Below are 20,374 nucleotides of genomic sequence, written 5' to 3'. Positions count from 1 at the left end.
AATAAAACCATTGTGCACGATGTGTTTTATTGTTCACAAAACGACAAAAAGGTATGGTGCTTTTAGTACCTTCCTTACAGAAAAATGTTTGCGGTTAAATTCACTACAGAACATTTCAATTTTCATAAGATAAACGTGTTAGGCAGGTGACTTACATTTGAGTCCAGAGAAGATTAACGATTGCACTAGAACTAGAGAAGAAGTATACCAAACATTAAAGGGGGGTTGTATAGAATACGTTTCAAGTTTTACATAAAATTAGCCTATCACAATTAGGTCTGGTCTCGAGAGACAAAACAATAAACAAATCCAGCCATTTAGACAATAGTGTCCGATAAACAGTTTCTCAATAATGCCCAGATATGAAAGTTACATTGGTATGGTGCAAGTGTGCAAACGCTCACATCAGTTGAGTCAGCATTCACTCCTAGAGTAGTCCCAGACACTCGAGCGAGGAATCGCGAAACAGCCCGCTCGAATCGTGAGCTGTACGGTTCGAGCGGGTTCAGCAGGTTTCTCTTTATAAAATCGCAGCGGGGGAGGAGGGGAGGGACGCAGCACCTATCGGCTCTTGTAAATGTCCTTCCGCCGGCGTAGCTCCTCCAAGACTCGGGCTCGGTACGAAGTCCAGTCTTCGTCCTGGTTCTGATGCAGACCCAGTGCACGGTGAAGATCCTGCGCGTGGCTCCTCAGAAATGGATTGTATTGCTTTTCTTCTCCCAGTGTAGACGGGCTCTAGCAGAAAAATGTTAAGATCATTGCTTTAAAATAATAATAAACAACAACATAACAATAATGATAAATAAATAAATAGATAAAAACACAGAATAATGTCCACAGTGAGAACATTTTAGGGGCACAGATGGAAGCAGCACACACTGGGGAGAACACATGCCTTTATTTTCGGAAGTGAACTAACTGAAAAAATGCCAAATCTCCTTCGCTCATAGCAAGCAGAAGGAAGGCGAGGCAAGTTCACCTGTGTGGCGCTTCTCACACACAGCGGCAACTCAAAGTGCTTTTAGTTCGTTTAAAGAGGGAAAATTGAAGAAATGAAAGAAGGTGACGAGGAGAAAGCCAAACGTGGCCGCGCACAGCTCACCGTGCACAGCCGCTGACTTCTCTGCTTCAGGACCCACTGCAGTTTCTGCTCGCGCACCATGTTGCTGGGTTCCGCCTCAGCGGCAAACAGCAGGTTGTCCTCCGCGTACTCGTGACCTGACGGACAAACCACGGGCCTTGAAAGCACAGCCTCCCAACTTTAACTTTCGACCCGACCGTGTGACCCCTCTGCCCTCTCTATAGCCCTACAGGTCTACCCCAGGACTGCGGGGCAGGAGTCGTCGACGTTACTGCTCCGGAGTGAAGCGTTTACAGAGAAACTGTAATTGTGGATTGTAAGGGGCTTACCAGGCCACAGCAAGGTATCGTCGTTCAGGGAGCTGACTGTGTCCAGAGATGACAGCATCGTCGAAGCAGTGCCTTCAAACATGCGTCCTGTAAGGGCCAGAAATGTTTCAGCCGTCCTCGTGACAGGAGACCGGCCCAAAAAAACCCCCAAAAAACTTGGTTTCTTTTATTTTCTCCCTAAAGCTGCTTCTCTTAGCTGTACATACACCAACTTACAAAGAGAAAAGTAGCAACTACTGGACCCAATTTAATGCATCTACAAAACATTTACTGTGCAAATAATGCAGTGATCACGTTGGCATGTAATCATTTGAAGTACAATTACAAAGACACAAATCTTTTGGAACAGTCTGTGTTTATTTATAAATGGCTCCTAAAGTGTGACCCAATATTTATAACAATTTTAACCACCACAAAAACAACATTTTTGAGTGGCATATCCTTATATAAAAAAAATCCCCACCCTGGGTGGTCTTTACTCTTCAACCTCAGGTCCTCTACCAGAGGAGAGAGATAAAGACAAAATAAAAGTTCTACACAAAGTCTCCATAGAAACAGGACCTTTCGGACAGAGGTCATTGAGCGGCACAAGCAAAGTGCTTCTGAATTTGTAGGAGGCTCAGTCTCTCAGTCTTTCCAAATCAGGTCAAATATTTGGGATGTTTTGCCATGAGCTTACTCTGACTTCTCTAAGATTCCCTAGCAAAGACACCTACATTTCTCTATTTGTGACTGTGGAGTGTGTGTGTGTGTGTGTGTGTGTGTGTGTGTGTGTGTGTGTGTGTGTCTGGTAGGACAGGTCAAACCTACACCTGAATTGTTAGGTAAACCTGAGTGCAATTGCCCACTTACATAAAATGTTCTGTGCGTTGTTTGTTAAAGACCATCTTTGGTCATCATCATGACTGGGATGCTGATCAGATCACATTTTAGGAGCCATTCACACACGTGTATTTTGAGTGTCAGTGAGATGACTTTAGACATCCTCACACCTACCGCATCCAGAGAGGAAGAGCAGATCCCCTGAGAACAGACTGCTATGACCTCCAAACACACAGCCGTCCAGGAGGTAGATCATGTGACCCACAGTGTGGCCAGGTGTGCAAAAGGCCCTGAAGCGCAGCCGCGTCCCAACATCTACAGTGTCTTTGTCTGTTAGAGGACTAGAAATCCCAGACACCCAGTATGGCATCAAAATACAGCAAACTGAGGTCCAAATATCTCAACTCCCTTTCTGTTGAAAACTAGCACCAAGCATAGCTGTGTGTTGCATACTTTTGTTGTGGTAAAAGAAGCCAAGCAGTTATCACATGCTAAAGTATACTAAAGCAGTTACCACATGCTTTATCACATGTATGTCATTTTTACAGCAGAATCCACCGGGATTCCTGCTTATCGTGACGTTACATCATTATCATACAACAGAAATGCAGACAGAGACCAACACAGGTAGAAATGAGGTGACATGCACTTACTGTGTAAGGCCAGGAATGTTGTCTGTTGCACTTCCATAGACCCTACAGGAGCTGTGGTACCTTCTGAGAGCTCGGTTTCCTCCACTGTGGTCCCTGCCAATGAGACATGTGCACAGGACGGGCTTGTTTAAGAGCTACACGCAATACCGAGCAATAAAGCATGACCTAAAAGGACTGGGTCTAGTCTACGTTAATGCCCTGCAGACACATCAATCCCAGATGGGGATTCATCGTTCTGACCTTGTATAGAGGATCCTTAGGCCAACTCATAGATGTAAACAGTCTGGATACTAATCAAAACTAAAGGATCACGTCGATTTCTGCCCACTCACCAGTGTTTGTGTGTGCAAAAAATGGCTTCCAACGTCACCCCTTCTTCTTCGAGGCAAGCCTGCATGGACGGATCAAGCCAAATTATGAAATCTGATACAGGACGGTATGAGGTTCTTTCACCATTTTGTTGTTATGCTGAAACTCCATATCAAAGGCTCTAATATCTTTACTCCTCCATATATAATCAGGGTTAGACATGACAGAAAGTACTAAATACTAAAAACAAAGTGTTTTAGTAACAATTTTAAACACATGAAAATGGTTTTCATGTCAGTGACCGGGCTACACTGATTGAGACTTAACTACTTTTATTAGAAATTTCCCTACTGAATGATAATATAAGTGCATTGGGAGACCACTAATAAAGTGGGGGTTTTTTTTGGTTTTTTTTTTCAATTTTACGTCAAACATTATGTGGTGTGCCACTGTAGTCTGACCTTACAACAGTTCCGAAACATTACACATACCTGAACTGACTTTGGGTCAGCAGGATCGACTACAGCAGCAAGCCGTGATGCAGTGTCGATGATTACATAGCTGTAGTTGTCCGACAGGACAGGTACCGGAATGATTTTCACTCCTAATGACACAAATAAAATCGCAGGATAAATTAAGGCCGATCTCTGTCTCTGTTTGAAATCGCGTCCGGTTCTGGAGTGCGTTCAGACCGACTCCGGTACCTACCGTTTATTGTCGTGGGCTGGGTTCTGGAGTGGCCGGTCGGGAATTTCTCACGGGCTTTCTTCATCTGACGTTTGTGAAACATGTAGCCAAGCTTGGTCCGTGAGTAAAGCGAGTACCTGGACAAAAAGAAGCAGCAAAACGAGCTACAAGTCCATTCTAGACGAAATCTCCAGCCTGCTGGGGCTTGTACACGAACACCAGGTGAACAGTGCTTTGAGACCAATCCGGGCCTGTTTCAATGGTCTCAACGGCGCCGCAGTCCGCGAAACAAAACGATGAATATCGGTAGTACAATCAATCACAGTGATGTATGATAAGATATATTTGTGCTGCGCCTCTAAAATTCGCTTGAGGGGAGCAACACAACCGACCGTTTCTGCAGGACATTAACGACGACCTGGAAAACCATCTGTCAAACATCCACAACTGCAAGCGGGTAAAACCGTGTCGTTTTAACGTGTTGTTGGCTTACGCGATCCAAAACAGTGGTTTCTCCGTGCGGGCCATCAAATCCCTCAGAAGGCCTCTTTTCCATGAACCTTTCCGTGGAGCCCTGAACAGGCGACAGATCCAGAAGCCGCCGCAGACCGAGGCGAGCCCAAAAAGAAACAGCGTCCAGTCCGGAAGCGCCATCACGGTGGGCGGAGGACTGCCATAAAGAACTGGTGTGAGGAGCCGCTTTATTGGTAACCAGTGTCGGGCTCTGTTTGGCCGATACTGGTGAGCACAGAAAATATTAATCGACTTTATTGGTTACATTAACCTAAATCTGAAAACGGATACACTTTGTACGTACATCTGCGATTTTCCAATGACGCCAGTTTAATTTTCCTAAAGTATACCGCAACTATCACATTTATTTATTTACTCGTTTGTATGTTTGTTGGTTTGTTTATAATTCAATTTAGCAGTTCATTTACTCTAATGTCACGTCGCTTTGCTCCATGACAGGGGAACGTACTGTGTGACTGCAGCGCCGCGCAGTGTTGAAAACGCTGAAACTTGACAGCCATCGTGCGGGGCGCAAACACGCAGATAGGGTGTGTCCGCCGCGCACTCTGTTACTACAGAAAACTTCACGTCAGGGCTTTAAAACGTACTTTTAAATCATGTGTGTCAATGTAAGACCAACGTCATAACGATCACAGCTACGAATGAGAGAAAACCCGAGCGTAAACTGGATGTCTGTCGACCCCACCTACAATTGGTTTGAGAGATCGTTTGGGCAAATTTCGTAGATACGTCACTACCAGACTCGGAGCAAGGAAGAGACCAGGGGAAAACTATTAAAAGCAGGGATGTAGGTTTTTTTGTGCTTACAATGAAAAGTAATTAATTCGAAATTACGACTTGTTTTCGTTTCGTTGTTGGATTCCTTGTCCTGCTTTGTTTTTCGTCCTCTTAAGTGCGGCATAGGAACATATTTAATCAGTCATTTATTTTTTCCTGTGGCCCAAGAAACCAGTCTGGTAAGGCAACACACTTTATTTGTGTGTTTGGTTTTGTTTCGAGTGAATGTGGATCTTGTCTGATTTGTTTATGTTTATGTTTATGTTTCTTTTTGTGATCGACATTCGGAAGAGAAGATCGTGTTGTCGGTAATTTTGAAGTTCATGATGTATGTTGTGGAATAAATTACTTTTTTATTGTCTTTTATGGAAATGTACTCTCACTTATATCTTGGGATGAGTGACGTTTAAAATGTAGAAAGGGGTAAGACTATCGTTGAATTTAATGTCAAATCCATTTTCCCTTTACTTACTCATTTGACTTTTATTCTTTATCATGAGAAGGATTCCTGTTATTAAAAGGCCCTAAATCGTGTGATGGAGTTATAAAAATGTGAGCATTACGAAAAATAGGCTCGCTCTTACACAGTCGATGGCTGGATTGTGTTTGCATGAAGGTCTGAGCGTGTGTGAAAGAAGGTTTGTGTTTGTTTTGGTTGTTTGCCGAGCAGGGAACATGGCTGGAGCCACGGGGGCCTAGGTGGATTTGGACTGGTTTACACTGGTGCATGCGCGAAAGCTCTGCTGACCGACAACAGCTTAACTGGATTGATTTTTCTTAAAATACCTTTGGACAATCTGCTGTGATGTCTAAACAAACAAACAAACAAACAAACAAACATCGACCTTTACGAACAGTTCGCGTGCTGCTGACGAGTTCACGCGGTTCGTTCCTCACGCGGCTGCGCTGGCCCTGTGGGCTCGCTGTCCAAACCTGCGTGCAAACGGAGAAAAGCACGGAATCGCTGAAACACATTGGCAGAGGCAACCCTAGAAGAGACCTGGCGCAGACCCTGGCTGCATTTAGCACTGTGCTGAAGTGGTCTGCAGTAGCTATACAGGAGATTTACAGTGATATTTGTTCGGTGGTTTTGTTACCGCTTGAAAGAACTCAACTCAGTTCTCAGGGTCCAAGCTAAGGTTCGCCATTAGTGCCAGGTGGCCGCATAACAACTTATGCCAACGGAAAGACCAGAATTTCTTTTGGTTGGTGGTTGGCATAAGTAACTTTACGCACGGTAATATTTCTAAGAAGCAACACGGAGGATAAACAAGAAAGCCCTCAAAGAATTTGTCAGTTACGCCCATAATGGTAATGTTTTACCACAAGCGTCTTCCTTATCCTAACATTAACATGATTGACAGTTTTATTTATGGGTTTGAAAGCAGTGAAGGTGGAAGTGCACTTCTATTAAACATTCTACTTGTATAATTCTATTTTCTGGTCCTCTGTACTACAGTGTTAATTACCTGTTTAACCGTTTGTCTGTACGGCAGATCTGAAATTATCTTTAATGCAGATAATGGATTTACAAAAACAAACAAACAAACAAAAACAATCGGGAGATCATATTATGTTTGAAAATCAGTGTATCTGAGTCTTGGTTGGATGTCAGGTCACATTGTCATTTTCTTGTCTCTTTTCCAAGGCATTACTGAGGTAACATGTCAAGATCAGACTTCCCAAGATCAGACTTCCCACCAGGTTACGATGAGTCGCACCTGCTCCCCAACCCTCAGTATGCGGGAGTGCACCCATCCGCACCCCCACCGGCTTACGGCTTTCCCCCTTATGGAGGCCAGCCACAGCTTGGGGGACCTGCATATCCTCAGCCCTCTGCCCCTTACCCTGGAGCACCCCAAGGATACCCTCCACAGCCTGGGTTTCCAGGCCAGGGCTTCCCGCCACCTATGCCCATAATGCCTCCGACCATACCCCTCTCTGGATCAGGTAAGACGCCCCCTGCAGGCTGCTGACGTATGAATGCTTTTGGGTCATAAAGCGAACGGTCACAAAGCCTCTCAGGTTGAGATGACAGCTCGTGGAGCTGTTTCTCTTTCTAGCGTTGCCATTTCAGCATAGGCAAGGATATGTCAAGTATCTTTAAGTAAGAATCCTGACCTTGGGTCAGATATCTGTCTCTTGAACTACTTAGGAAATGTGAGGCCAATCAAATCACCAATCTAAGACACAGAGGACCATCACACTGCCTAGCACAGAGTTTCTGTTTTGTTTAATTTTTATATGCTTAATGCAACTAATAAGAGACCTGACAGTTGGACAAAGAAAATTTGGAGTTTGATACGCTTCTGCCCCTAATCTGACCTCTGCAATACTACATCGCACTGCTACTGCAGATGTTATGCTTGTAATGCCTTAAACAGATCTCCGCTAATGTCGTCTGAGATAGCAGCTAATGGCTTGTGCAGCTGGGATCTTTTTTTATATTTGTGGTATCGCACACTGGGGTTTTGTAGAGATATGAATGCTAGCCTGAGCTAACAACACATTTCTTGGCTCTCAGGCGATGAAGGCTTCACGACGGCACAGGGGTGGGACAGCGTAGGTGTGCGGCACACTTTTATTCGGAAGGTATATTACTACTTCCATTTAATGCTCTCAATTCAAACTTGAGTGATTTTCAAGAAACCGTCATGCTTTTATATTGTATTAGCAGAGCCATTATGGCCATTTATATTAATATAGGATGCCTTAAAAATATTTAAGAATGAAAAGGTTTTTTTTATAATTTAGGTATTAGAAATTAATATAGTTAAAGAACAAAATATATAATGACAGAAAAAAAATGTAATTATTGTAAAGTATGCTGTTAATTTTTAGTGATTCCTGTAACCGCTAATGTAAAAACGTTCACCTCTCATAAAAAACGAACTGTGTTCATGTTTCTGATTGGCTGGACTAATGTCCGCTCCTTCCTGATAGGTGTACTTAATCATCGGCGCTCAGCTTCTCGTCACCGTCGGTATTGTGGCCATTTTTACATTTGTGTGAGTCTGCATGTTTGTATCTACGTTGTGCTGGAAAGAGAAAGTGAGACCTCTTGTACGTATGGGTGTGAACCTGCTTTCTTTAGCGATTAGAGACAATAAAGCAAAATTGCTGCGACATACGTCTTGCTGTCATATTAAGTTCTACTATATGGTAATTATCCTAGCAGGGTTCTTCCTAGTAGTTTTACCCTTGTGGTATTGTGGTGTTCTGTGTTTTTACTGTTTGTGTTTTATTTTGTTGTTTTTCTTGGTCTCAGGGAACCTGTGAAAGCGTTCGTTGTAGAAAATCCAGGAGTCTACTATGCTTCCTAGTGAGATTCATTTTCTCATTCACCTTCCCCATGCATTACATGCATTTAATACTGCAGTGTTAAAAGGAGGAACTTGGCATGGCCTAATGTCCAGCGGACACTGCTGTATAGCTGTGTAACTCTGCATCCATGTCTCTGCAGTGCGGTGTACTTCGTCACTCACATGGTGCTGGCCTGCTGTGAGGGACCTAGGTGAGCAGACAACTAATTATATTTATAGTACCAGTCAGAGGTTTGGACACACCTTCTGATCCAATAATTTTTCTTTATTATTTATTTTATTGTGAATTAATATTGAAGACATCAGAACCATGAAAGAATGCATATGGAATTATGTAGTGAACAAAAAAAGTGTTCAATAAACCAGAATGTTTTATACTTTAGATTTTTCACAGTAACCACCTTTTGTGTTGAATCTGTACTACAGTAATTTTAAAGTCAAAGATTTCATGTGCACAGAGTAATTGAATCAAAAATCAAGTGAAAATAACAGTTGAACTGCCACAAGTGGGCAAAGGGTAAACATCAGTTACATTGGCTGATATACCTAAACAAGTACTAGTAGAGAATGATAACGTGTGGTAGGTGTTGTGGTGTGTGGTCCTACATATAGCACCGCTCTCTTTCCTGTTACAGGAGGCGTTTCCCATGGAACATTATCCTACTGGCCCTTTTTGTGAGTGCAGAAGTGCTGAGTCATTCAGGGTGAAGTGTGCTTAGACGAGGGTGTGGCCAAGCTTGAAGTGGAAAATGCTCAGTAGCCATGAAACGCAGTTTTTCCTTCTTCTGACCAAAACACGCAGTGTTTCCTCACAGTGTGGCTTTTGTGTGTTACACCTTAGCAAGTAGAACATGCCTCATAAGAACATACAACTTTTCTATAATTCTGACTTTTTTTCCTTGTATTTCTTAGACTCTAGCCTTGTCCTATATGACGGGGACAATATCAAGGTGGGTGCCGCTGCATGTTATCAGGCAGTGCTTTTAATGGCAGGTTTTGTTCAACAGGGTGTGTGACCGGGAACCATTACTCATGTGTGTTGACATCAATTCTTAGGATGTTTGCAGCAATACTCCATCAATCACTTTTTTTACTTGATAAGTAGTATGTTGAGTATTTTTACATAACAAAATCCTTCATAATATATATATTCTTTTTAAAATTCTAGTTACTATGACATTAAATCTATATTCCTGGCTCTGGGGATCACAATGATTGTCTGCCTCGTTGTAACTGTCTTCTGCTTCCAGACAAAGGTAGCGTAAAGTGACTGCCAGCATTTTGGGTTTATACAAATATTTACTTGACTTTTCTGAAGACATTTTGTGTGTGTCATATGAATTAGTCTTGCTGATTATCACTGGCACTCCCAACAGGTGGATTTTACCAAATGCCAAGGTCTCTTCTGTGTACTTGGAATTGTCATGTTTGTGACTGGCATCATCACTGCGATTGTGCTGGCATTCAAATATGTAAGTTCATACCTCGGTCACACCTGGAGGGTGTTATCATAGCCTCATTTTCATAACTGCTTCCAAGGTTCCAACAGGTCATGGAATTTCTGGATTAACATGGAATTTCAAAACGTCTATTCCAGAGAGGGAATGTCAGGGGATTTCATCATTTTTTGGGTTAAGTCATAGAATATGACAGAATTTAGTTGGCACTATCTTTAAATTTATTAAAATGTTATCAATGTTATGTTTCCTGTGTTGTGTAAGGTTGCAATTGTTACTTGGTTTTTCCTTGTCCATTTGAAAAAAAAAAGGCCTGTTTTTTTCAATTATATGTCATGGAAATTCAGATTTTTAGTCAGGGAAAAGTCAGGGGAATTTGACATTTCACTTGGAGTTGGAACCCTGCACTTCCCTTTCTGTTTTTCTTTTAGATTCCGTGGCTCCATATGCTGTATGCTGCCATTGGCGCCATTGTGTTTACCCTGGTGAGTTTACACTTACTGGTGAGATGACACTTGAAATTGTTCACACTAGTGAGTTTACGCTGGCAATCATGTTAACGCCGGCAGTTTAGAACTTAAATGTGTGAGGCTGTTTTTGGATGCTTGGCGTGGCCATTCTCTTCTGATGGCGTTTTTCTGATCCATCGTCCCTTTGTCTAGTTTCTGGCCTACCATACGCAGCTTCTCATCGGGAACAGAAAGCACTCCATCAGCCCAGAGGACTACGTATTTGCTGCTCTCTCCATCTACATTGACATCATCCAGATCTTCCTCTTCCTCCTACAAATCATTGGAGCGTCTCGACAATAGTTCCCTCAGGCTGGCCTTCTGAGCTCCACCAGCCCAGGCATCACTTATTGTCTGAGGTCTGGTGTACTATGCACTTCTGTCTTGTCCATGTATTCACTCGTGAGGGCTTCTGTGAACTTCACCGAGGTGATCTTTTAAAGCCTTGGTCTTCTCATCTTTGTAACGATGGTGGTGAGACATGAAGGTCAAGTTACCCTTCTGCAGTTCCGACTGCTGTCAGCAACTGCCTGTTACCACGCTGCCAAAGTTTTTACGAAGGAGTGTTCTGAATTTAGGCTGTAAACATCTTTTCCATGTTATAGTAAAGTTGTTTCCATTAGAATGGAATATTTTAACACCCTATGAAATGAATGTGGTTTTATAGACACACTATATGATACTTGTTTTGATATATGCTGCATTTTATTGTACTATAATGTTGAAATTAGCCAATTAAATTCAGTTTGAAGTACATCCGATTTTCTTCCATTTATGTGCCAGAAATCCACAACTTATTCTAATTAAAGGCTTTTAAAGCTTATATATATGCAAAAAATTAGTCAATAGTTTAGTTTAGTTTATTAATGGTTTACAGTCTCTTAAGCTTGTAGAACAGGTGCCAAAACTATTTGGCCAGCACCTACTGCTGCAACTTTCCTGAATATAATTTGCAAATAAAGAAAAATTGTTCAGTCTTAGAATGATGTTATCATGTCATTCTGATTTTATTTTTTAAGTCCACAGGGAAAATCTGCATTTCTGTAATGTGCAATTAGTCACATAATATTACTAATGAAAACAAATGCTCCATTTTCCATTTATGGCACGCACACACGTTCTTTTAAACACGATACAGCTAGAAAATACAATCGCAACAACAAAAAAGTATCAAGTTCTTACATACAGTAAGAAATCAGTTAATCGGTCCCAGGCGTTATATTATAACGCTGACTTTCGTATTGGCTCTCGTTGGCCCTCTTCATCTTCCGTCGGATTTTTAGCTGTTTCAGCCGATTCTTGTCTACCTGCCTTTTAGCCAGAATGAACATGATTATGCCAGCGGGAAGTCCGACCATCCTGGAGAGGACGACAGAAATAGCGATCGGATGAAAAGTCACTGGAACTACACCTCAAACATTAGACGCACTACGGCGCTGTCGCCCTCACCATGAATAACCTATAATCATCATTGGGTTTTTTGCCTTCCTCTTGGGAATATACTCTGGCCTGTAAGCCTCCTCCTCCTTTGCAGTTTTCTGAGGTTCTGCCTCGGTGCAGCTGTGGAGCGGGTAACGGGTACTGTGAAGGGCCCGGCAGCGGAGCGCACACTGCTGGGACCCGAGACAGCGGACATTCGGAACCAGAGGGGCCCTTAAACGGAGCTGGCTGGCTGAGAGGCGATACATACCTGGCAAACAATTCGCAAACACGTTAAGTAATGGCATGAGCACTGCATTCCGCTAAACAAATCAAGTGTAAAAACAAATGCCACAGTACGGACAGTAAAGTGCAAACGTCTGAATGTTTGGTTTTTAACGCTTAACACGTTGAACATACGGGCAGGCTGCACATGCGCAAGGCAGATCTCATTTACAGTTTTACCCTATACATTTATTTGAGTAAATACAATCGATCAGACTATAGATAGCTTTTTTGTTTTCCCTTTTCATAAACCTGAAAAAAGCAGATTATTTATCTTCTTTAGCCGGATAAATAACTGAGCTGCTCTATTGCCTCTGCGTGCTCTGCCAAACGTTTCTCATCTCTGCCCTGGGGTCAGTGCTGCACGTTCAGCTACTTTAGCTAACCGAGCTGGCTTATTAACATTTACTACGAGGTCTCATGCTAGACAGTCGAGCGCTTGCATATGCACTGCGCATCACTGAACACTTTCTTAAAGAGGGCAAATATTTGACGTTTTCTGTCCCTTACCATCCATAGCTGTCCGCGCGAGCGTCCTACACGGCGCAGCCATCTTCGACGCTTAGGAGAAAAACTTCCGCGTGCGGGGTCACGTGACGCCGTCCGGTATGTTCGCGAGAGCACACACTCGCCCCGTAAGGAAGTAAAAAAAAACGATCAAACGAGCAACAAAGAAAGCCCATAAGAAACACTTTCCCAATTATATTCTGCCCAGCCATCCTTTTGGGCAACAACTTTGTAACATTTAATTTCAAAATTACTTAGGAAAAATAATTTTTAAGTGCAACCCCCGCAAATAAGAGCTCAGTCATGTTTTCCTCCTGGTTTGTTGTATTGGGACCAACACAGAAACAGCACGTTTCATACAGACATTAGTATGTCAGCACTGGCAATAAAACATAAAAACATGAAACTTCATTCATATTATACCACTTACAAACATCTTTAAAAATGAAACCATTGTAAAAAAAAAAAGAAAAGAAAAAGAACAAAGAAAATTAGAGCAATGTATTTACAAGTTTTGCACAAATCCTTTTCAAACAGGTCCACACAGAGATGCAAAATCCATCTTCGGGCAGAAACAATTTTACATTAGAAACCAGAATCTGAACACAAAGTCCTGGACTATGCCTGTCCAGTAGCCTTTACCCCCAAATCAAAAAACGGCCGTGTGACTTTGTTTTCGTTTTTTTGACATTAGGCAAACACTACGGTGGAAACCATCAGGTTCAGTCCTCCAGTGTGTAGTTGGGGTTGACCACCAGTGTAACGCCCTCCTCTGGTGCATCGGTGCCGGTGGAGCTCTTCAGGCCAGACTGGGTCAGCTCAATCAGGACACAGTCCTGGAAAAGATGAAGAAACAAGGTCGATTCACTGGGTCGCTGGCACAAACAGCAGCTTCCACACGATGGCGGAGAGGAAGAGGAGCGCCGTGCAGCCTTACGTAGTGCACCAGTCTATGGATGACCTTCTCCACCATGTCCTTCTTACTGATGAGCTCCATCTCCGAGTCGATCTCAGACTCGATCTCTTTCAGGTACCAGTTCACCACCGCACTCTTCTTCAAGGCATCCTCATCCTCGCCTGGAGATGCGAACGTTAAGTGGCTGTGAGTTTATGGTGCTCACTCTTTTCTAGGTGTTGCTGTGTGTGTGTTTGGTCTTTCCATTTGACATCTTGTGGAATACTTCCGAAAATGCAGTTATGAACTGAACAATGCATGAGCCCCACACCCGTAGAGCTGTGTGTGTGTGTGTGTGTGTGTGTGTGTGCGTGCGTGCGTGGTCTCTACCTTCTTCAGCACGGCGCAGGTGCAGGACTATGAGGTTGGAGAGGCGTTTGTACTCGGCGAAGGAGAGCCGCTGTGAGGGTTTGGCACTGCGGCTGTCACTGCTGATCCCGTTGACCCCGTTGACGCCGTCAGCATGCTCATGGCCGTTGGGCACGTCGTGGCCTGTGGTGAAACAGCCCAGACGACACGAGAAACACAGGCGGGAGGGAGAGATTACGAACCCAACACTGCTCAAAAATCTCTCAGCAGGGCTTTCTTACACACACACACACACTCACATACACACACTCACACATACACACACTCACACATACACACACACACACTCACACACATACACACTCACACACATACACACACAAACACCCACACAAACACTCACACTCATACTCATACGCACACACGCACACAGCGGCAGGGAGGCTCTACCATTCGTCTGGTTGTCCTCTTCCTCTTCCAGGGCCTCGTCTTCCTCCTGGTCTAGGTTGACATCGGGCGTCTCCACGCGGATGATGGACTTGTTGAGTAATCTGAAGGCCTCTTTGACGTGCTTGGGCTGCACCTGAGGGAAGCATCGAGTGAGTGTGAGAACACACACACACACACACAAAGAACACAGTTCACCTGCCCACACACACACACACACACAAAAAAACACAGTTCACCTGCCACCCCCCCCACACACACAGTTCAGACAAACACCCCCCCCAACACACACAGACAGCCCCTCACACCCACCTCGTCGCAGCAGTGCATGCGGGCCATGCTCTCAGACAGACGGATCATGCTCTCCAGCTGCCGCACGGTGATGCGCCAGGCAGACTTGGTCACCCCGACGCCATCCCTCTGTCTCAGGCGCTTGTACTGCTCCACGATAAAGTCCTCCGACTCCTTGGAGATCTGTCCCCACACCCACCCACCTTTACGCTCAGTGAGGCCTCGCAACACTAGCAACCTGCAGCATTCACTGAGCATCACTTTCTCTTTGTTTATTTAACATGGTTTTTCTATGACAACTACATATTGTTTTGCCTTTTTTTTTGTTTTGGTAGTTTTAATAAATGTTAGTATGGCTCTTGTAAAACTCATCTATGCACTGCATACAAGGACAAAGAACTTTAGTTTCCTTCCAAGACTCTCCTCGCTCAGCAGTGTGGCTGAAGGTTCATGGAGTGTGTGGGGCTGATGGATCAGGAGGAGTGTGTGTGTGTGTGTGTGTGTGTGTGGCTAATGGATCAGGGAGTGTGTGTGATCGTGGGTGTGTGTGTGATCGTGGGGCGTGTGTGTGTGGCTGTGTCACCTTTGGTTTGAACTGGCGGGCAAACAGCAGGTATCTGCGGATCTCCTCCAGCGTGTACACACGCTCAATGGAGCTCTGGATCCGGGAGTGCAGGTCCACTATCCGTCTGGCTATGGCATAATCAGTCACCTGCCAAGAGGAACGTCGTGCACACACACACACACACACACACACACACACACACACACACACACACACACGTCAGGCCTCACTTTCGAGCTGTCTGGACTTCAGAATGACATCTCTACATCTGAATGGTGTGTTGTCCAGTACACACACACCCACCTCGTTGCATTCGTCCACCAGGATGAAGAAGAGGTCAAAGCGGGACATGATGGGAGCCGTGAGGTTAATGTTCTGCTTGAGGGACTTGGAGCGATCGTAACGTCCACTGACAGGGTTCGCTGCCGCCAGGATGGAGGTGCGCGCGTTCAGTGTGGCCTACGGGGGAGTGCGTGCGCACACACACACACACACACACACACACACACACACACACACACACACACACACACACACACACACACACACACACACACACACACACACACACACACACACACACATCACTCCCTGCAAAAACCCCAGCAGCCAATCAGCACTCAGCACCCCACCGTTCTGTGCATATACTTGGAAGATTAAAATACCATGTTTCGATATGTATTCAATGCACACGTTTTCTGGGGTCAGGGCTTTGACCTTTGACCTTACCTTGACCCCGGCTTTGGTGATGGAGATGGTTTGTTGCTCCATGGCTTCGTGGATGGCCACCTGGTCTCTCGTCTCCATTTTATCAAACTCGTCAATGCAGCACACTCCCTGCGGACAGACAGCACACGCCGTTGACCTCTGACACTCAGAGCGAACAGGCCTCACCTCACCCTGCCTCACCTCACCTCACTCACAGGGAAACGAGCCACATTCAAATGGGATGCAAACAAAGTGCCAATCCTGCAGCGTCCGTGAACAAGGAAAGTCAATTACTGAACACGAGTCAACTTCTGATTCATTACTGAACACTAGTCAATTTCTGATCCATTACTGAGCCCGAGTCAGCTTCTGATCCATTACTGAACACGAGTCAACTTCTGATCCATTACTGAACACGAGTCATCTTCTGATCCATTACTGAACACGAGTCAACTTCTGATCCATTACTGAACACGAGTCAACTTCTGATCCTTTACTGAACACGAGTCAACTTCTGATCCTTTACTGAACACGAGTCAACTTTTGATCCTTTACTGAACACAAGTCAACTTCTGATCCTTTACTGAACACAAGTCAACTTCTGATCCATTACTGAACACTCATTCAGTTCTTGGTTCACCGGTTTATCTTTTGAACTTCCTGCTCAGTACAGGCGCTCAGTGTGGGTGCGTTTTGGAACGTCCCACCTGATTTGAGTAAAATAGCAGGACGTGGTGGGAGTCGCGACGTTCTGCTGGCACTCACGTTGTCGGCTAGCATGAGTGCTCCGGCCTCGATGACGAACTCGTGCGACTCTTCATCCCTGACGACTGCGGCCGTGAGACCCGCAGCACTGGATGCCTTCCCGCTGGTGTAGATGGCTCGCGGGCTGAACTCCTCCACGTGCCTGAGCCCCCACCCATGACACGCAAACCAATCAGAACAAGGTACAGTGCGCTAGCAGACCAATCAGAACAAGGCACAGCAGGCTAGCAGACCAAACACAACAACAGGGTTTCAGGAGTTTTCTACTCACACACACATTTTGAAGACATGAAGAGCTTGTTAATTATAGGGCAAGTTAACGGGGAAAGCTGGTTTGTAACATGAAATGCTGCAACATGCAGTTTGTTCACAGAGCTGGACTACAAACCGAAGGACAGCAGTCAGGAAACACTAGAAAAGCAGCAAGGTATTGGCTAGAGGTAAGATCGGCTCAACTCTGTTTGCTGCCGCCACGGCACGGGACTTTGCGGGGCTTACTTCAGGAACTGGCTCTTGGCTGTGCTGGGGTCCCCCACGATGCACACGTTGATGTCCCCCCGCAGAGACGTGCCCTCCATGGTCATCTTGGGAACGCCCCCAAACAACATGAGCAGCACACCCCTCTTCACCTCGTCATGACCTGATCGCAAACACAGACACTTTCAGTACAGAACCACATAAATCAATACATCAATACGGAAGCCGCATACGTCAATACAGAAGCAGCATACATTGCTGCCTTGATCTGCTAATTACAAAGTAATTATTTATATTTGAATGGCATTGAAGTGAAATTTAGAAAGTAACAGACTGTGAGTTAGGTTGTGTGTGTATGTGCGCATATGCCTGTGCGTATATATGTGTGTTTTTACGGGTCTGACCGTGGATAGTAGGAAAGAGGCTGGTACACAGATTGTGGTAGAGGTTTTTGTCTTGGCTCATCTCAAACACCTTCTCCCACTCCTTCACTGACATCTGGTTCTTAATGCTTTCTGCGGTCTGCTCCTCCTCCCGGATCTCCTTCCCACCAAACTAAACGCAACACAATTCATTTAAAATACATCTCCCACAATGCACACAGGCAGGACTACCAGAGGACTGTCTGTTGAGCTGGGATCCTACCTGGGGATTGGTGGGAGCCACATGGCAGGCCAGGAAGGCCAGCTTGTATGAGAGCTCTCGGACCCCGAGTGCTTTGAGTCCACGCACACCCTCGTTCTCATAGCCCTGCACGCCCGCCGTGCGAGAGCTGGTCTCTGCACGCACACCTGAAACACACGGAAAAGAACTCTGCTGCGTGTGTGTTCCTTTATTACAAAGTCTACACTTTTATGTTGCATCTTGTTAGTGACATCATTCCACCCAATCGACATCAAGAACCAATCATTTCCTTTGCTTAGTATCTTTGCTTTGCACATCAGCGAAACAAATGAACATGACCCTGAGGTCTCCTGTGTCTGTGTGCAGCAGACAGTTATCTGAGAGCTGGGATTGGCTGAGAGGCCGGTACCTGGTGTAGCGAGCTGGGACACATCGGGCACTACGATGAGGCAGCCGATGAAGTCACACTTATCGCCGGCCTGCGCCGTCTCCACGGCCTCGGCCCGCAAGATGATCTCCATGCTCCGGGGGATGGAGCCCCGCGGCAACTCGGCCTGCGTCTCCTGGATGCGCACCTGGTTTCCAGGGAAACAGGACACCTGGATGTCAGGGACTCTGGAGGATTACTGAGGGACCTGGGCGATTACAGGTGGCATGGCATTTAAAACAAAGAAAACACTCTTTACTGCTATACCAGTTAGGACTGCCAGACATGGACATTTAAACCAACACTGAACCTTAGATGGTTAACGACTCTGAAAGCACAGCATCTCACTGCCATTCCAGCCAACGCAAACAGTGTAAGCATGCGGATGTGTGTGACAAGTGCGTGTGCCGGTGCGTGTGGCCAGCCCCCAGACCTTCTGGAAGTCGACGAATCTCGACTTGTTGGTGTCGAGCAGGAAGCGGCGCCGGTTGCTGCACACGGGGTTGCGGCACACGCTGGGCTGCGTGTACTTGAACTGCTGCTCCACGTCCTTGACAACGCTCTGGCAGTCCAGGCAGAGGAAGGTGCCACTGACCAGCTCCGGGTGCACAGGGTGCGTGCGCACCACCTGACCACTGATGCGCACCAGGGAGCCGATCCTCAGGGCTGTCAGCTCACGGATCCTGAGGGAACGCACGGGCAGGGAAGCAGAGACGCGGTCAACGCAGTGGGAAAGAAGGCACATGCGTGAGAAACGACGACAAGGTGAAATGTGCATGATCTTGAGCATACGCATGTTACTCTACACATACCTTTTTGTGTACTGATTTGTTAGATGCAATAATGTGCTTGCATGCAAAACCTATAACATGGATTGAAGATTTTTACTTGTGTCTGGTTGGGAGGTCCTGGATAGACACATAGACATCCTTGGAAACAGGTATATTCCCACGATCCCTGGCAAAGTTGCGCACTGCCCGACACAGGTAGGGATATATTCTGGAAAAAGAAAATGGTGCCAGTTTGGAAAGACTCAAGGAAGGATACTGGTTCCTAAGTAGATGATTTAAGTAAATATTTCTGAATCCATTGCTGACAGTCGTATCGCACTTCCTACCTGTAGAATTCCTCTTGAATGGTGGTTGCCAGCTCTTGGTTGAACCCCTCGAGGTCCGTGAAACTAATCAACAGCGTGTTGCGCTCAGGGCGGATCAGCTCCTCTGCGTCGCGCAAGTACTTCACCTCACCGTCGCTATTGTGAAACCTGTTCAAGATGTATATTTGCTAATTATAAACACTATACGAAATACTAATTATAAACGATATTTCGTCGAAATATCTAGCTTAGTTAGTAAAGCTAGCTAAATAAATGAACACGAGTCACTTAGCGTGCTGTCTCGCTAGATATGGCCACCAAACTAGCTAAATTAGCTGGCTAACTTTGGACAAAATATACAGATTGTATATCAAACATAGCTAACTGAATATGGAATATCATCTAAAAGTATTTACAAACGCATTTTAACAGCTACATAGGACAACTGGCTAAGTGTTTTAAGTAGCTCGGTACCTAGCGGCAGCTAACTAACTTAGTCTATTGCAATCATTGCCACCACTGCACACAGAAAAACAACTTACTCTTCCAAAAAAGCCTGGAATAATTTTTGACATTTCTCAGCTAATTCATCTTTAATCACTTGGCCGGCGTTATCCACAGCAGATTCCCCGAGATCCATTGTGTTATTACAGAGGTATATCAGAACAACGCGCTTTTCTCTACCGTTAATAACGCAAAAACTCCACGAGTCCGGCCAAGGTTTTCGCGCGGAAAATGGTGACCACGTGATTACTTTCGCGCCACCAGCAGCCAACCAGTTGCTTGCATTTTGCTTCGATACCTTTGATTGGGTGATAGCGACCTATGACGTTCCGTGGGTTGTGACGTCACGCCATGGCTGGATTAACTTCTTATGTCTGTGGCTCAGATCGTGGAGGCAAATTACATTAAATTAAATTAAGGCGAATTAAAGTAAATTAAATAATATTGAATTAAATTCAATTTAAATAAATTATTTCATTACGTGTCTTTTACATTTTTACATGTCTGTCGTCAG

At 45.0% G+C, this 20,374-nt stretch overlaps 4 protein-coding genes across 5 annotated transcripts; 1 reads left to right on the top strand and 3 right to left on the bottom strand.

Annotated features, from left to right (window-relative positions):
• Positions 1-8: 8 nt before the first annotated feature.
• Positions 9-4,535, bottom strand: pnkd (PNKD metallo-beta-lactamase domain containing). Its single transcript, XM_027018438.3, has 9 exons — positions 4,375-4,535; positions 3,903-4,018; positions 3,686-3,798; positions 3,218-3,276; positions 2,886-2,978; positions 2,407-2,573; positions 1,411-1,497; positions 1,103-1,218; positions 9-735 (listed from the first exon to the last, which is right to left on the bottom strand). The coding sequence occupies exons 1-9, from the start codon at positions 4,533-4,535 to the stop codon at positions 562-564; spliced, it is 1,086 nt and encodes a 361-aa protein (XP_026874239.2). The 3' UTR covers positions 9-561.
• Positions 4,486-11,235, top strand: tmbim1a (transmembrane BAX inhibitor motif containing 1a). Of its 2 annotated transcripts, none has more exons than XM_035525999.2 (12): positions 4,486-4,622; positions 6,841-7,142; positions 7,717-7,784; positions 8,136-8,200; positions 8,461-8,514; positions 8,656-8,706; positions 9,151-9,190; positions 9,428-9,465; positions 9,684-9,771; positions 9,892-9,987; positions 10,404-10,457; positions 10,635-11,235. In XM_035525999.2, the coding sequence occupies exons 2-12, from the start codon at positions 6,857-6,859 to the stop codon at positions 10,782-10,784; spliced, it is 990 nt and encodes a 329-aa protein (XP_035381892.1). In that variant the 5' UTR covers positions 4,486-4,622; positions 6,841-6,856; the 3' UTR covers positions 10,785-11,235. The 2 variants fall into 2 exon arrangements, with proteins under 2 accessions (XP_035381892.1, XP_026874240.2); XM_027018439.3 differs by lacking the exon at positions 4,486-4,622 and adding an exon at positions 4,905-5,371.
• Positions 11,236-11,464: 229 nt separating this feature from the next.
• On the bottom strand, positions 11,465-12,829 carry LOC118241326 (uncharacterized). The gene is made up of 3 exons (XM_035526007.2): positions 12,696-12,829; positions 11,931-12,171; positions 11,465-11,840 (listed from the first exon to the last, which is right to left on the bottom strand). The coding sequence occupies exons 1-3, from the start codon at positions 12,736-12,738 to the stop codon at positions 11,681-11,683; spliced, it is 444 nt and encodes a 147-aa protein (XP_035381900.1). The 5' UTR covers positions 12,739-12,829; the 3' UTR covers positions 11,465-11,680.
• Positions 12,830-12,982: 153 nt separating this feature from the next.
• mcm6 (minichromosome maintenance complex component 6) lies at positions 12,983-20,077 on the bottom strand. The gene is made up of 17 exons (XM_027018453.3): positions 19,899-20,077; positions 19,378-19,524; positions 19,149-19,259; positions 18,694-18,943; positions 18,243-18,408; positions 17,855-18,000; positions 17,614-17,764; positions 17,231-17,372; positions 16,733-16,874; positions 15,989-16,096; positions 15,563-15,718; positions 15,278-15,406; positions 14,716-14,877; positions 14,407-14,539; positions 13,978-14,139; positions 13,630-13,769; positions 12,983-13,528 (listed from the first exon to the last, which is right to left on the bottom strand). Exons 1-17 carry the CDS (start codon positions 19,994-19,996, stop codon positions 13,415-13,417), a joined length of 2,457 nt encoding a protein of 818 aa, XP_026874254.2. The 5' UTR covers positions 19,997-20,077; the 3' UTR covers positions 12,983-13,414.
• Positions 20,078-20,374: the final 297 nt, after the last annotated feature.

This window comes from Electrophorus electricus, chromosome 3 (assembly GCF_041902795.1).
Source record: "Electrophorus electricus isolate QZ-2024a chromosome 3, ASM4190279v1, whole genome shotgun sequence".
NCBI lineage: Eukaryota > Metazoa > Chordata > Actinopteri > Gymnotiformes > Gymnotidae > Electrophorus > Electrophorus electricus.
Note: the sequence above shows the minus strand (reverse complement) of the source record. Positions and strands in the feature narration are given on the sequence as shown.

Excerpts from the sequence above, each read along its gene's own strand:
- pnkd (XM_027018438.3), bottom strand. The coding sequence starts at position 4,535 with ATGGCGCTTCCGGACTGGACGCTGTTTCTTTTTGGGCTCGCCTCGGTC. Across the intron at positions 4,019-4,374 it reads AAACCACTGTTTTGGATCGC|GTACTCGCTTTACTCACGGA; the intron begins GTAAGCCAACAA and ends CTTTTTGTCCAG. Across the intron at positions 3,277-3,685 it reads CTGACCCAAAGTCAGTTCAG|GCTTGCCTCGAAGAAGAAGG; the intron begins GTATGTGTAATG and ends CCGTCCATGCAG.
- tmbim1a (XM_035525999.2), top strand. The coding sequence starts at position 6,857 with ATGTCAAGATCAGACTTCCCAAGATCAGACTTCCCACCAGGTTACGAT. Across the intron at positions 7,143-7,716 it reads CATACCCCTCTCTGGATCAG|GCGATGAAGGCTTCACGACG; the intron begins GTAAGACGCCCC and ends CTTGGCTCTCAG. Across the intron at positions 10,458-10,634 it reads GCGCCATTGTGTTTACCCTG|TTTCTGGCCTACCATACGCA; the intron begins GTGAGTTTACAC and ends CCCTTTGTCTAG.
- LOC118241326 (XM_035526007.2), bottom strand. The coding sequence starts at position 12,738 with ATGGCTGCGCCGTGTAGGACGCTCGCGCGGACAGCTATGGATG. Across the intron at positions 12,172-12,695 it reads CGCGCGGACAGCTATGGATG|GTATGTATCGCCTCTCAGCC; the intron begins GTAAGGGACAGA and ends ATTGTTTGCCAG. Across the intron at positions 11,841-11,930 it reads ATGATTATAGGTTATTCATG|GATGGTCGGACTTCCCGCTG; the intron begins GTGAGGGCGACA and ends CGTCCTCTCCAG.
- mcm6 (XM_027018453.3), bottom strand. The coding sequence starts at position 19,996 with ATGGATCTCGGGGAATCTGCTGTGGATAACGCCGGCCAAGTGATTAAA. Across the intron at positions 19,260-19,377 it reads ATTCAAGAGGAATTCTACAG|AATATATCCCTACCTGTGTC; the intron begins GTAGGAAGTGCG and ends TTCTTTTTCCAG. Across the intron at positions 18,409-18,693 it reads GATTCGTCGACTTCCAGAAG|GTGCGCATCCAGGAGACGCA; the intron begins GTCTGGGGGCTG and ends CCTGGAAACCAG.